At 42.9% G+C, this 16693-nt stretch overlaps 1 protein-coding gene across 3 annotated transcripts; it reads right to left on the minus strand.

Annotated features, from left to right (window-relative positions):
* Positions 1–934: 934 nt before the first annotated feature.
* On the minus strand, positions 935–15878 carry fam102bb (family with sequence similarity 102 member Bb). Of its 3 annotated transcripts, none has more exons than XM_069704721.1 (11): positions 15632–15877; positions 12181–12301; positions 11407–11436; positions 10867–10983; positions 10422–10468; positions 9431–9525; positions 6226–6327; positions 5001–5235; positions 3933–4069; positions 2959–3028; positions 935–2505 (listed from the first exon to the last, which is right to left on the minus strand). In XM_069704721.1, the coding sequence occupies exons 1-11, from the start codon at positions 15775–15777 to the stop codon at positions 2463–2465; spliced, it is 1143 nt and encodes a 380-aa protein (XP_069560822.1). In that variant the 5' UTR covers positions 15778–15877; the 3' UTR covers positions 935–2462. The 3 variants fall into 3 exon arrangements, with proteins under 3 accessions (XP_069560822.1, XP_069560820.1, XP_069560821.1); XM_069704719.1 differs by having other exon boundaries at positions 6226–6378; XM_069704720.1 differs by lacking the exon at positions 11407–11436 and having other exon boundaries at positions 6226–6378; positions 15632–15878.
* Positions 15879–16693: the final 815 nt, after the last annotated feature.

Consider the following 16693-nt stretch of genomic DNA (forward strand, 5'->3'; position numbering starts at 1 on the left):
AGCGTCCAGTACAGTTGTTAAGGAAGCAAACGTTGGTCGAAAGTACAAGTCTGTAGGAGGAAACACTGAACAGTGTCAGAACAGCGCAGAACGTCACTTTACAGGAGAATACGGTTTAATATAGACAACAGCTTCACAGAAGAGAAGAAGCAACCATGTTTGGAACAACATGTTAGGTACCAAGATGAACATACCTGCGTCACACAGGTGAAACAACTGATTCTTATTCAAAAAGACACACACACAAAAAAAAAGAAATCCCCAAACAAACCCAAAATACTCTGATTAGATCATTTGCTAGCCATAAATCATACACTTAACATGGTCTTAATTATGTCGTGAAAGACTTCTTTTTTTTTTTCATAAACAATACAATAATTGGCAAAAATATGGCACAATATCAGCAAAAACAGACTATGATATCCTATAAATGTGATTTTTTTTTCATTTATTTATTTTTAAACAGGATTTTTAAACTACGATGAACATAAAAAAAAAAAAAAAAAAAAAAAATGAGAACACTGATTTACAGTCACTTCTGATGTCCACTGATGCTGCTTGTGCAGATATCCGCTTTTAACATGAGAACAAAATGGATTCACACACACACACACACACACACACACACACACACGAGAGGCAAGCAAAACTCTTCCTTCAGTGAGGGACGGAGATTAAAAAGATGGCACGATATCAAATCAGGAAAAACATGAAGAAAGGAACGCGGTAATCATGCGCAGAACATAAAAACACCGACGTACAGTTAAAACACCACACGGACGATCTAGTGCAGATATTCATACGATGTGTACGGTTAATCTAGAAGAGGCTTTTATCCAACTCCGCTATGGCTTACGACAGGAGACGGATGTTTTGCGGTCTGTTTTCGCTACTTGCCAACGCGTCTTTTTTTTGTTTTGTTTTGTTTTAATATATATATATATATTCTCAGTGTGCATAGGCCCGACGGGCTCCCAGGGTAATAACGGTGTGCTGTGTACTTTGGATAGTTGGCTCGAGTAAATTGTGCACTTAAAACTCCTAAGAGGCCGTAAATGCAAATGGTCCACATGCGAGACCAGTGAAGGTCCGAAGGGAGTCTCCGTGTCCTCGGGGTCTAACCGTTGATACACAGAACCACTGCGCTACTATGGGTCTTTTCTTTCTTTTTAAATACAGGTGCTGTTTGGGTATTTGTCTTCATGGCAGTGGATTAGTTGACTCGTCCTTCACCGTCCCCGACGCGTGACGTAAAACGAACCTCGGCTACGCATCGGCCAAACGCAGAACTCGGGGGGGGGGGGGGGGATGTGGCAAAGTGTACACACTGGAAACGGGAACAGGAAATAAAGATACATATCCCTTCGTGGCGATATTGATCACAGAGGCCCCCCCACCCCACCCCACCCCCCGTTGTATTTAGGATTCACTTGCCCTGTAAATGCAAAGAGTAGAAACGACAGACAATAAGTGGCTGAGGAAAAACTGCAGGGCGGATGAAGTAAGTAGCCTCGGGTATAACACGGGGTACAGTATACGCTGTTTTAAACAGGAACTCTACAGGATCATACTTGTTTACATGGCTTGAGGCAAATGTAAAAAAAGAAAAAAAAAGTCAGCTCGATTTGACTCCCGAGATTTAAAAAAAAAAAAAAAACACACACAAAAAAACCAATGCTCAGCAGTTTGCCAAACAACATGATTACATGCGAGGACATTATCTCCCGTTTTGTCTCTTTGCAAGTACCAAAATCCTGAACGAGAGCTTCGTATAACGCGTCCCTCCATTCACTCAAGATAACAGGATCACCGTCAGGACTAAATAGGAGTGGTACCACCACACCACAAACACCCAGCTGTTCGCACACAGCCCACCTTCACGCGTCAAGTAGCTCAAGTCTGATGTGTTTTTTTTATTTTGTAGTAAAATATAATCACCGTAAAAACACCAACGGCTGTTAGAGAGCCAACAACTACAGCTTTTTTTTTTATTTAATTTTTTTTTCTTTTTATAGCAGCTTATAGGCAGATATTAAATAGAACATCCCATTTGAGGAGGAAGTCCAAAACGAACCGAAAGGAATGTATTGAAAACACACGAGAGGCTTTCGGCGTGGATTTCAGTTCGTTTCGACGAGATCGTCCTCCCCCGCCGTCTCCTTAAGTTCGGGTGACGTTTTGAGGTTTTGTGCACCCGGACGGAGCGGTCAAGTCTCCGCAGAGGGGCGGAGTTAAAAAAAACAACAACAACAACAACAAAAACAAAAAAAACCAATTCCACGTACTCAGATCAGCGCGTCTCCTTCCTCTTGAGTTCGCTCCGGAGACGATGTCCGTTCTGACGTCGAGAAGCTTGAAATGAAAACGCCCTCATTTCCCAGGTTTCTGTTTTGTTTTGTTTTGTTTTGTTTTGTTTGTCTTTGTCGTGTGCGTGTCAGTCGATCGCCGCGAAGGCTGCAGGTCTAGCGCTTGATCACCACCTGCTCGTACGCTCCGGCGCCGACCCTGAGAGGACGCGACAACAAGCATACATGTATTTCTGTTGTTTCCTGATTTCAAGTTTTGTAATTTAAACCAGGCTGTTCTAGCTTTCCCCTGATCTGCCTGCGCTCGTTTAATCGTCATGTCCGCAATATTAATTATTACTAATTGAAAATCGATATTTCAAAGTCACCCCTATAACAGCGCTGCAATATTATTTGTTTTTATTTGTAGGTACCTCGAGCTGCTTGCAATCCTGTCAAAAATGGTTTTTGTTTTCTTTTAAGAGGAAAAACTTCGACTCAACATTGAAAAAAAAATTAAAAAAAAATCAATCTACACATTTGAGACCAATTGACTTAAAAAAAAAAAAAAAAAAAAGAACATTTTCAGTAGGAACAAGTGAGGTTTTTTTTGGAGGGGGGGGCTGTAACACGACCTCGCATTACTGGCTATCTGAGGTCATGTGATGCTCACCTGGTGGGAAGGTGGTGGCTTCCGAGGGCCGTGCTTCCCCCGGGCCCGACGAACAGGCGCAGGCCTTCCTCTGTAACACACACACACACACACACACACACACACACACACACACACACACACACACACACACACACTGGTGGTAAGTCATACAGCACGCAGCGCTCCCACATCCTGCTGTTTAGTTCTTGTCATGAGAAGAAGCCAGTTGCTAGGCAATCTAAAAATAATCATGTATTGACAGCAGCTTTCTTTTTCATAAACTCTGAGCTGGATGAGACCTTGAAAAGAAAAGAAGAAAAACAACAACAACGCCCGACTCCTCAAAGTGAACACACGGACTGACGGACGAATCATGTCATCTTAATTATTATCCAAAGTAGCTGTGCATTTAGTACATACAGCAGTACATACAGCAGTACATACAGTAGTACATACAGTAGGACATACAGTAGTACATACAGTAGTACTCCAGCTGCAGCTAAGAAAAATAACTCGTTTATTTTCTCTGGTTAATTGTGTAATTATAATGATTGTAGAATAATAAATTAGATAATTAAAATGAATTGGCCATTAAACTATTTTGATAATAATAATAAGTCACTTTTAAAGAACATTTCAAAACATCATTGTTAATTGAATATTTTATATTGCGATGGGAGTTTTTTTTTTCTCTTTAGTTGGATATTTGAAAGATAAAAACAATTCATCCACCAGTGAAAATAAAATGAATCAATAATGAAAATGCTCGTTAGTCGCATACTGAGCCCTCCAGCTGATTTAAACGTAAAAGATACGAACGCCCCTCGAAATTTCCGTCAGCTTTTTTTCCCCCCCAAAACATCCTCGATATTCCATCCGCGATCGCATCGAACCGACAAAAAGCAGGAAATCCTCACATTTTAAAAAGTCGATGACACAGACTCAAACCTGCAGGAAGGACGACCCTCGGCGGGACGTTTGGGTTCCCGTACCTTCGGCGCTGGAGTCCAGCAGGCTCGGCGTGAAGTCCTGACTCTGGAGGATCTTTTCCACGACGTCGTCGGCGTCCACCCGCGTGTCGTCCATCCTCTTCAGCTGAGACTCCATGGAGTCCTGCTTCATCGGGTGTCTGAGGGGGAGATTACAGGACCAAACCCGGGATTCATAAAGAAACTGTTTGGCAGTTTATAAATGTCACTTCCTGTTGAGACTTTGATGAGAAGGTTGCCAACACTTGCGCCTCAGTAGATAAATATGTGCTTCGCTTTAGCTTAGCATGGAAACGGCCGGCTGGTCTCTGTCTGAACGGAAAATAATCCAACTGCCAGCATCCCCAAATATCATTTGTTTACCGTGTACACAAACCAAAGTTTTACAGGGTTTAGAAGCCTGATGGTGTCTTGGGCGTCGCAGTACTTCCTGTCTAGTTTTTTTTTTTTTCCCAGTAACAAGTGTAGACTCAAACTGCTGCTGCTGCTTATATATTTATATATCTATATATTATATAAACATGTACACGAGACGTTTCCATTTTCTCGTGCAAGTCTCAGCAAGAACACGGTTGAATAATGCTGAATTATTCTTTCCAAAAACTTGACTTTGTATTGGGATAAAGTCAAATATGCTGAGTCGTGACAAAACGTTTGACTGGTCTTCAAAGCAGTGGGCTGAATATTAAGTGCACCTGAAGCCATATCAGTACTTAAGTTCCTCTGCTTGACTCGTAGTTCGACATTTGGTAGTTCATCCCACAAACACAATAACTTAAACTTTTTAAAAAAAATTTTTTTATAAAGAATAGGAGTCTCTACAGACACCACATAATGAAACTACATAAATGAAACCACAAACACGTTTCCTGCTGCTCGGCACGGCAGCTGCTTCCTGAAATGAGCAACAGGTCTCAGGTGTGATGACGTCTGAAGTTTGTTAAGTCCCCCTAAAAATAACTTCCTGTCGCTCTCTTCTGCTCCTTTTTTTTCTTACAAAGACTTTTAACAGTGTGTGTGCAGTTTTTTACATTTTTTTAGGAGAAACATGTCTCGATGCTCAGCGCTCACCTGTTGAGTCGCTCGCAGGACGAGGCGCTGCGCACCGGCGTGCCCGGCGGGTTGCCGGCGGCGGCGGCGGCGGCTGGGACGGGGTGCTCGGGCAGAGCCGGACAGGGCCTGGACTCTCGGTCCTCGTTGGGCTCCGGGATGCTGCCGATGCCCGTCGAAGCGCTGCCCACCGAGTGGTTCCTCCGGTGACTGAACTCCGACATGCTGGAGGAGCGGGAGTGACCTGTGCTGTAGCCTGAGAGACGGAGAGCGCTGATTTCAGGGAGCCGTTCATACCGTTATCACCCTCGGCGGTGAACTCCACATTTATCAGATTTAATGCGTCATACCCTTCCTCTCTAAAGATCTGTAAAAAAAACAAAAAAACAACCAACCAACCAACAACAGCTCTTTATATGTTCTGCCATCTCTCTCACCGCCACGCTAATGCAGTGTTCACTGTATACTCTTGCGTAATCCTGCGCCAGCACTCGATGGATAAGAGTCATGATGTCGCACAAAGGTCTAATCTGCATTTAAACATTAAAAAGTCGATCAATACAACAAGTGCAACAATTGTCTAACAAACAAGACTTGTTGTCCAGTTTCAGTTCTTAGTGCTGAAACGTATTTAGATGTGCTGTGCAGCAGAGTTTGCAGCTCCGGGTGTGTTTTAACGATCGAACGGCTGAGCGGCGTCCGCCGACTCGCTGCAGGAAGCCGGTTAAAACACGTCAGGGTTCACCGCTGCCGAGGAAGAGCGAACTTCCCGCTGCCTGACGAGAGGTCTGAACAACTCTTAGAGAGATTCATGCGGCAGGAAATGCGTTTTTTTTTTTTTTTTTTCTCTCTCTCGATTCTATACGAGCTGGCCATTAGTGCTGTTCTCAGTGCATCCGTCCACTTCCTCTGATCTTTTATTACCGTCATCTGATCCGCCTGTAATGGAAACACGAGGCCCGGGTCTGACCTGTGCAGAAGGAGCACCGCTGGAAACAAAATAATGCGATCACTTCCCTCCTCTTTCTTTCAGTTTGACTTCACAGACCTTTCCTCCAGTGCAAGTGATTTTCAGGAGACCAAAAGATGAGCATCGTGTAGTTGAAGCTGGGTTTTTTTTTATAAAAATTTTATTCTACTCCGGGTCAGCTTGGACAAATGTGCAAAAATGAATCTGTATGAACAACAGGAAAAAACAAACAAACAAACAAAAAAACGTGTCTTTTTGAAAAGCGCGAGCTCCTACCTGAGAGTTTGGACTGCTGGCTGGCGTAGCTGGAGGTCCGGGAGTGGCCGCAGCCCCCCAGCTCGTCCGACGCAACCGCACACTTCCCTTCTCGACTCTCCGCTGGGTTCGAGGGGACAGAGACAGACGGGGTGTGACGACAGTCTGAAAGCTCTACAAAAACAAACAAATCTCTCGTAGTGCAAAAATAAAACTGCCAACATTTGAAAAAAAAAAAAAAAGCCAACATGTGCAGCTTATATTAGTCGAACAGTCAAAAGAAATTCTGCACTTATGCACTGATTTCATTCTGTCACTCATGAGCAGCAGATTTGAGTTTTGAATAGAAAGTGATATTGGGAACAAAAGCAGGAACGGCCGCTGCTGCACCGGGTTCCTGCTGCGAAATGTCAGTCCTATATGTCACTGCGCTGTTCTGCCTTTTGCAGAGTAGACTGACATGAATTGAAACCTGCGGCCCCAGTTAATGCAAGAAGTGACAAGTTGGCACACGCACGCACACGCGTAAACCCCGTTTCTGTTTTGTTACATGCGCATTGCAGTACATTGCATGCAAGTCTGTGCTGTTGCTGGCTGTTGATTTGCAGTTTATTGCTGTCAACTGGCAACAGTAACAGCAACATAAAAGCCCTCTCCCCTCGCCCTCCCCCCCTCTCCCCACACACCCTCTCTCTCTCTGCCTCCCACACACCGTCCCTCACTTTCAGCATCTCTGAGTTTAACAAGCAGAGAGGCCGCAGGTGGCAAATGCGTGGACACGAAAAGTCCCAGAGTAGAAACATATTTAGCAAAAATGTCCGGGAATGACAGTGCGACCCCTGACAGCAACTCATGGCAGCTCTGCAATTAAAAAAAAAGAAAAAAGAAATTGGCAATACACAGTATCTGTGCGACTGAAATGGAGAATATATCATGAAAAAAAAGAAGAAGAAGAAGCTGTGTGACAGTTTTGAACAGCGGAGATGGAACATTGTGCACAACAACAGTCTAAAGCCTTTTTTTTTTTTTTTTTTTAAACAACATTATGAACACGTGTGCCACTATCTTAATGTCAAACAGCCAAAATGGCAAAAAGGCTGAGCTGCAAAAAAAAAAAAAAAAAAAAAAAACAGCAAAACATTTCAGAGTTCAGATGCCTGCGGGGAAAGTAGTCTGCCTCAGCAGCACGACAGAAAACAGACACCACAGCAGGAGATTTGAACCCGCAGATACATGAAACAGGAAAAAAAAAAAAAAAAAAAAAAGACCCCGCTACTCAGTTTTGAGTTTTTACTTTTGGATGATTAAACCATTTCATGGTATTTCAGGTATTCCTCAAATCTTGTATTTGCTATTCTCAAAATTTAAAAGAAAGAACGCCACGGCGGCCTCAAACGATCACAACAGGATTAGTTTAAAATGATAAATCAACAATACAAGTCTGTAATACTGTAGAATTATAAATAAAGGTTTTGTGAAAAAAAATTTAAAATAGAAAAAAACAAACTGCTGATAATAACACATGTCCCTTTTCAACCCACTTATTGAAGGATGTAGATTCAAAGATGAAATATCCCAACAGATTATTTGTCCCTGTTGTTTTGGAAGACAATCAAACCTTCATCTACACAATAAAACCATCACTGCTCATAAATGATATAAACCTCCAACGTGAAACACACCAGCCGCTCCGCTGCAAACACAACACACACACACACACACACACACACACACACACACACACACACACACACACACACACACACACACACACACACACACACACAGTCCTATTTTTAACCGTGTAAGAGCCTACAGGGTCGGAGCAGATTGTAGTTAATCTAAGAGAGCTAGTTTAAATTATACATGAAAGAGCTCTGCTAGTCTCTGAAGCTTCCAGCAGGAAGAAGCATTCAACACTACGACGTGTTCACACATGAACACACACACACACACTGAACGAGAGAGGAGGAGGAGGAGGAGGAGGAGGATGAAACGGGAGGGTCGGCTGGAGGAAGAATATTTATTTTTGTCAGTGGATAATGTGAAGTACGGGTGCATGCTGCTGCAGAGACGTGACGGCACACGCCAGACAGATCTGACGGGAATCAAATGAACATCTGAAACAAACGAGTGGTAAACGACACGAGGATAACGGCAATGCAATCACGGCACTCCAGCCGTACGGCCGGGTAGGCGGTAAGTTGTCTTGCCGTGTTGGAGGTTCGGGTTTAAACACCAATCAGCAACACGCACCTGATACGCCAACAAAACAAATCCCGACATGCAAAAAATATGCAAAATACGCGACGAAATTGATCTACGTCAGACGCATAGAAAGCCTTCTCGTTATTTGCCAGTGGGAAACGTTGAGTAATGTAAAGCAGCAGCAGGCAGGGCTGAGCGTGGTGTCAGAGGTCGGTGGGGAGATGTGTGTGGGTAGAATATATAAAGGAGGCAGCTGACGAGGTTATGGTATTTATTTAGGTATCGAGGGTGCTAAAAATAGTTTACCAAAGACAACACTGAACAATATCACACGGTGCCGCTTAAAATGAGTCGCATCCTCCCCTGCTGTGAATTTAGACAGCAAACTTGGATTATAAGTGACTTGCGCTTAATCAGTTTTGTATGTTATTTCTTTTTTTTTTTTTTTTTAGATCTGCCACCTAGATAGCTACGTAGCATAGAAACTGATGTTGTAATAATAAGTGATGTCGAGCGAGTCCACACACACTTTGTGTTTTTCGCCTGGTTCTGTCGGAGGTTTCTTCAACGTTTCTTCCCGTTAAAAGAACATTTTTCTTTCCCTCCGTTGGAGGTTTTTCTCGTGTGAATCGTTGAATTCCTCCGCGTGATGTTGTAAAGTTCTGTTTTAAGGACTTTGCTCTCCGTGAAATAACCCGTGTTGTGATTTGGCGCTGTATAAATAAAATTGCCTTGATTTTTTTTTTTTTTTTTTTTAACAGCTTGTAACGACCAGCTAAAAAAAAAAATGCAGAAGTTCTTCTGTAAACCAACACCACTGATTAGCAGGCGTTTAGTACACCGTAGGATGGTGCATCAGAAAACAGGAAGTTAGATTGTATCTGTTGAGGTAAATATGACAACACAAACATAGGAGTGGAACAAAACTTAAGCGTGAGCCGTCGGGTGCCCGTCGGTGTCCGGAGGAAGCACGACGAAGCAGAGCCGCGGGGGTTTGATGTGGCGTGATCGCTCTCACCAGAACAGCCTTTCTGCGAGTCCCCGCCCCTCCTCTCCTCCAGCAGGCTCTCTCCATCCCCCTGGATCCCGATCACTGTGGCGGTGGACGGAGGCCTGATCGCGGGGGAAAGACAAATGCGGCTTTATTTTCTCTCGTCAATCATTTTAAGCGAAAGCGAGAAAGACGGGGGCCGGCCCGATGTCGAAGACGGATTAGAGATCAATCAGAGGAAAGGCTGGAATATCTTTCAGCCAAAGCTAAAGGTGAATATATTATAGATGCACCGTATTCATATACGTGCTGAGGCAAAAGATGATCCGGCTTTGGGAATAAACATACAGCGTAGTGAATAATTTTTAGGTCAGATTTTACCCCTGGGGTAAATGAGCACGACTCTCGCTGTATTGACAAATATTTTTAGTGACAATCATACTGTAGTTCTACTAGACGGACAAATACGACAACACACACTGTGTTCACGAGCGAGACGTCATCGCTCCGCGTTCCTCGGCAATAAAAACTCATAGCGGGCACTCGGGTTTGCACAATCTTGCGTCATCGATTCCCATGAAATCTTCCCGTGTCAGACAAAGCGCGGTTAAAAGCTGGAAGTGCCACACCGACAGCAGCTCTCGAACAAAAGCAGATTGCAGCGACAGATTTGCGTTGATAGTTTTGACACGTAATGCAGAATAATTGAGAAAATACTGTAATAATCCCTTCAAAGACAAAAGCACGACCGAGAAATCCAGACACGGGTTGAACTGAGGCTCGAGGGAACAAAGAGGCTTCAAATTACAGTCCGGTGAAGGTCAGCGAGTTGGTTTTGGTTTCTAGGGTTACTGTAAATATTCACGTAAGGACGGTTCGCTGTTGAATTTTTAGTCCGGGGATTCAAATCGTTTACGTCAGAATCCTCAAATGGCAGAAAAGTCAGCTGACGCCAACCCTGACTGACTAAACCGGGTTAAACACTGTAGAAAAGTAGACAAATGTTGCTTTAACTTACGTTTTAAAACAGGGATCCCCTGACATGAGCTGCGTACTGATGATAACCTATGAAAACAAACAACAACAAAAAAGGCTTGTTAGTGGATTCCAGTTCTATTTGCGTTCAGTTTTCCCATTAGCTTGTAGTGACAGTTATACTAATTAATCATTCATAATTCATAATGAATCAATGTATTCTAATGAAACCCAGTAGTTAATGGCAAGTTTAAAATCTCCATTTCCCTTCTTTCTTTCTTTCTTTCTTTCTTTCTTTCTTTCTTTCTTTCTTTCTTTCTTTCTTTCCCCACACAGGTGACGCTGTTCTTATTTCGTTTATTTCCGGCTACACCTGAACAAACCACCCGGCTGCCTTTGTTGTCAGCGAGGCTAAACGTTGATGTGAAAACCTTCCTCGTGGAGGAAATGGCAGGCTTGTATTCAAAACACCGAAGTATCCCGTTCACCTTGAGAATGGAGTTATCCTGGCGAGTATTTTTGGTATCGTAGCCCTCCAGCAGACATCTGCGGGTTGTATTCCCTGAGCCGGCAAACTCTGCTAAATTCAGATCCGCAAAACCGAGCTGAAGGAGAAAGAATGACAGAGGGTGAACTTTGTTTACTCTCGGGAGACGGATCTTTTTCACGGTCAGCGACGGAGACGCTCTCCGGATGGACAACGACAAGCGAGACAAACTCCGCGGAAAGGGAACGACGTAAACACGTCTTACGGCTCGCCGCGTTCTTTAAGGACGAGCTGGTAAATCGGCCGTCATGTTATTGTTCGGGAACAAATACTTGAACGGGTTTAGAGCAAATAATTACTTATCAAGCAATGAAAGCGGAGAGCGCATGACACGACGAAGGCTGCGGGCGGCGAAAGACCATCTGTTCGCTGCGGGCTCACAGAGCTACAGTATCTCCATCGATGTGGCTGATTCCTGTAACCCCGGGCGACCCGGAGGTCGGGTTAGGAGGTGGGACGATGGGAGCACGTGACAAATTACCTTCGCGTACGCCTTTCCTCCCTTCAGCTCCTGAGGAAGAGAGGCATAACCGTTTAAATGATAGCAGCACTCGGAAATCAGCCAGTCATGAAGCACAATTGAATTACAAAGAGTTGCATTAGTTATGAAAGACATTTGGAGGGCGGCTGGTTATAGTCAGCCAACACTTGGATGGGAAAAGAAATTTCAACCAAGTGTGTTTGGAACAGGTCAATTTGTAATCTTCAGTCTTGGTACTGTCACTGTAAAATATTATTCAACTCAAAACCTGCTTAATATCTTCATGACTTAATACTGGAGGGTAAAACATCATAAATATTCTACTCTGCATCAGCCGAACAAACATAAAAGTAATATTTTTAACACCAGTTATGAAAAAGACAGCTGCTTAAATTGCTATATGTAAATATCACAAAATAGTGGTAAAGGACACCAGTAAAAGCAAAATAAGTCAAGGTTTTCCTGGTTACTAGACACACTTGGTGTCCTGAAACAAAGGGCAGAGCATATTGAGAATAGTTTGCAGATACAAAGTGAAGATAAACAAAACAAATTTCACAAGTTTCCTTTTTTTTTTTTTTTTTTTAAACTCCTGCCTACATCCTTTATATCAGGATTCCCTAATATTTACTCATTTCGTAGAAATGAAAAACGTAGGTAACCAGTATCTGAACTTAACCCAGGTAAACACCACGATGAGCCAATGAGACACTTTAAAAAAACAACTTTTTTGTTGTTTTAACAGAAAAGACAAGCACGAGCGTGTTTCCGTACCTTTCTGACAGACACTCGACACACGCAGGGGTCCAGGACGCCGGTCCCCGCGTTGGCGCTCATCTTGCAGGGGAAAGAGAAGCGCTTCCTCCATCGTACACAGTTGGCCTGCACCGGCTCCCTGAAAGGCCAAACCACCCAGATTTAGTCCGCCTGTCCAGCTCTCTCTCAGCTCACATATCACGCGTTTGTTTTTGTTTTTGTTTTCACTACCTGACCAGCTTCACACGATGGGTTTCGTACGTTAAAGACGCAAACGCTGGCATAATCCTCCAGCTCGCATAATTAACTCTTTTCATTGGTGACGCAATCATCCACAAAAAAAACAACAACAAAAACAAACACCTGAGCTCTTTGATCAGACACATTTTGTTGCTTTTGTAGGATGCAAAAAAAAAAAAAAGATTTGGGAAGGAAATGTTGATATTAAAAAAAAAAAGCAAAACAATAATAATGAAAAAAAAAAATAGATCTCGTTTTTTGTAAAGTTTTGATTCAGCGCCGAAACACGGGTATTGCGTCGGCAATGTTGTTGTGCATAAATACAGAATGTGTTCAGAAAACAAGGACTTTTTTTTTTTTTTTTTTTTTCCACGACAGATGTTTTGCACGTCATCCAGACTCCGGGAGAACAATGTCATCTCATGAATTTTAATATCGCTATTACATAACACATAACACAACTGAGCTTGACTGGCTACGGGATAAACACCCCCCTCCTCCTCCTCCTCCTCCTCCTCCTCCTCCTTCTCCCCCCCCGGGGCCTCCCTGCTTCAGGGCAGCGATTCAAGCTCGCGTATGTTGCCCTCAGACTTTCCAATCTAATAAACGAGCTTCCTAATTCGCCTCTTCACCTATTAATTCATCGAGGCTGACGGATCCCTCCACCAGCGTCGGCGCTGAGACGATTGTAAGTTGTAGTTGGTGAAAAGGACGAGACGGGAGCGCGTGGGCAGAATTACGATACCCCAGATGGCCTCTCCATCACTGGCGTCCTCTCCCCTCTCCCACTCACCTCACCGACTCCCATCTGTTAAGCACAGCCTCACACAACGCCATTCATTTGAGACCGACTGACTGAATATGCGGCGCTTTCAGAAAGAAGAAGAAGAAGAAGAAGGGTAGGAAAAAAAAAAAAAAGAAAAGCAGGCAGACGCGTGACTAATGCTTCACGAAGCGTTGACTTCATCCCGAGGTTTGATGGTTTTTGGGAGGCGTGAACTCCCGGAGTCGGAGAGACGGGAACTCCCAACCGGCTGGACTTCTGGCTGGAGTTTGTGTGCGCTCACGGGCGCTTCTCTGCGCCGCGACGATCCGATTAACAAATGCGAGTAAATCTGGTTTTAAAGCGCGAGCAAGAGGGTCGCCTCCCCTCGTCCCTCTCTCTCTCTCTCTCTCAGATATCTTTGGTGACCTTAAGCCGCTCTCCCTTTAAAAGGCGGCTGAAAGTCAGACTTCAGACAAGGAACGGTCAAATCCACGTGAATTTGATGCAAAACTGGATTAAACATGCAGATGAGATCATTTAACGCGCTGGTTTTAAATGATTAAACGAATTTAATGACTGACGCTGGTTCCACACCGAAAGGAAAAGGAAAGGCTTCACCAAACAACCACCCGCGCTTCCTTTAACACTCACAGTCGGGATGACTCAAAAGAGTGTGAGGAAATCTAGTTTGTAGGGGGGTGGTGGTGGTTGGGGGGGGTTGAACTGCTGAGAGGAAATCTTAATTTAACAACTCTCAGGATTTGGGAGTATAAAACACAGCAGGGTTTTAACACCAGAGCTTCACAGTCTCTGGTGTTGAAAAGAAAACTTCATTGAACTGAACCGGCTGCTCACTTGTTGAAGAAAATCCGCCGAGTTATTAAAAAAAAAAAAAAAAAAAAAAAAAAGTTTTTAAAATGACTCTACTGCCGTGACCTCAGAAAACATCCCAGCCTTTTTATTTAGACATTTTACATGAGCTTCTTACTGAAGAGTAAACAGAAAGCTTATTATATAATCAGGGTGAAGCCGTGTAATCCCTCCGGCTTCCCTCCGAAACAATGCTCCTCTTTTCATGCAGAGATAAGAAATCTGTGTCATTTATGAGTTCGAGCCCCAAAAAGCTGTCTAGTTTTCTGGACAGCAATAACACCATTGTGTATATATATATATATATATATATATATATATATATATATATATATATATGCTTTTCCTTTCGTAGTCTGTGAGGTGGTGAGTGGCAGACGGCATCTTATGAGTCAACGTCTGACTGGAGAGGTTTTTCTTATCTCAACTGTCACGAGGACACGGGCTGAATACTCGGTACGAGTAAACTTCCTGTACTGACAAACTACCGAGTACTTTGAAGAGTATTTGGTTTATATCGCCACTCGTCCCATTCATCTACTCAACCAGCGGTGGAAGAAGTACTCTACTTGTTTTTAGGATTAATATTAGTGATGCATTCATGTGCACATTACTGCTGCGGTTATTTAAGGTTGTCCTTTATGTACTGTTAAGATAGTTTAATCTGAAGCGACGCGTTACGTATCCTGAGTTTGTCGCGTCCCGGGACATATTTGTGAACAAGCTTGGAGAAACTGTCCTGTTCATTTTTAAATTTGTTGAGCTTAAGATGTAGAAGGTTTTATTTTTTATTTATTTTTTTCTCAACATTTAACCGTTCAGTTGATCAGAAACATTCAAGGGAATATGTGGTTTTCGCCTCTTGTGCATACTGGACCTCTGGAAAAAAAATTAAAACAAAATAGCTCCAGGATTTCCCTCTTGACATGTCAAGGAGTAGAAGTTAATGGAAATACCACAGAAAAGTACCTGAACCTTAAATGTGTACTTGAGTAAATATACCTCCACTGCACACGTGACAGAAAATACATTTAACATAAAATATATATATATATATATATTGTTAATATTCACTGGCCCTTTTCTTTTGGACTTCAAAGCTGATTAGCTGATACACTTAATCGATGACGAGCTGATTACGCAACAGAGCGGAAGCCCCTCCGAGCTGCTCCAGTGATGAGTTCAAGGACCGAACCGGGACTCGACCCGAGCACGTAAACGGACACCGTCGATTTAGCAGCAGAAAGCTGAAGGAGTTTTTAGTTTTTTGTTGTTTTTTAGCTTTCACGGCACTAAATGCGAGGAGTGATCTGACTTCTCAAAGGTTCAACAGTAACCAGAGGGTGAATGGGAAGACTGACAGATCATGAATGAACGGTAATAACGCTGGTTATTTGTTTTTTTTTTAGCACATTTGAGCCGTGAGCTCTGAATCTGACGTCAGCTGTAGCCCGCTTGCTAAAGTTAGCTGTTAAAGCTCCGGCGCGAGTTGAACCTGCGGTCCCTGCAAGCGCCCGATCCGGTCCGCGTTTTTTTTTTGTGTGTGTTTTTTTTTTTTTTTTTTTTGTGTAAAGCCACACAACAAATCCTCACCGAGAAGACTCCTCCGAGAACCCGCCGTCCAGCAGCCTGACTTTACAGAAGAGGACACCGTTGACAAAGGGGACCGACGACAGCTCGTCCAGCTCAAAATCCACCTTGAACTTGAATTTCTTCTTCTTCATCATCATTAAATCCATGCACAGCCTCAGTACTCCGGACGAGATGCTCCGATGCCGCCCGTCGCGGACATTACAGCCGTGTGTTGTTGTGGTGGTGGTGGTGGTGGTTGGAGGAGGAGGAGGAGGAGGATGGTGAAGCTGCTGCTGCTCACAACAGTCCATCAATCACTGAAAGCGAACGGAGCGGAAAACACAGCCACTTCCGGTCCGGAATTTTCAAAATAAGATAAGCATTTGAGCTGTACAATAGAGGATAGAAATTGTAATTTACATTTATATGGTCTCTGTTATGTGAGGGGAGGGAGGGGGGGGGAGGAAGACAAAATAAGAGTAGGAGCAGTTTTTTTTTAAATTATTTTTATTTTGAAATTTTTTTTAAGGATAAAGTCAAAATTTTAAGATTCAAGTTGAATTTTTGAGAATAAATCAAACTGTCGTAGTAGCATTGGTGCATATACTTAAACAAAATGCTTCTGTAGCCTACATGAGCTTTACTTCAGAATCAGTTGTCGTAACGAGGACATTATTTTTCTTTTAGCACACACACTAACACGGAAGAGGTGGCCGTGGTATTTTGAAATTATTTTTTGCCATTTCTACTTTATTCAACAACAAAAAAAAGAATAATAGTAATAAAAATTTAAAAAAGTCTTTCTCCTCTTATTTATTTTTTTTTCCTCGATCAATTTTGCTTAATTTACTAACTCTGTCGTACATTTATAAACAATGCTTGGCTTTTGGGAAAACGCTAAATCAGGTTTGAAGTTCAGATTTAAAACAACCAACACACTGAAACACTGCTTGCTGTAATAAATTAGTCCTTCAATTTTTTTTTATTATAGTCATTTTTTTGACTGGATCTGCTAAAGTCAGATAATTGTGTTAGTGGCCCTCCCATCAACTATCATAAAAGATAATTACAGTTTTACTTTTA

The sequence above is a fragment of the Brachyistius frenatus genome, unplaced genomic scaffold, assembly GCF_029030835.1.
Source record: "Brachyistius frenatus isolate BFR_SWC_R1_liver_20210118 unplaced genomic scaffold, ASM2903083v1 Contig_52, whole genome shotgun sequence".
In the NCBI taxonomy this organism is placed as follows: Eukaryota; Metazoa; Chordata; class Actinopteri; family Embiotocidae; genus Brachyistius; species Brachyistius frenatus.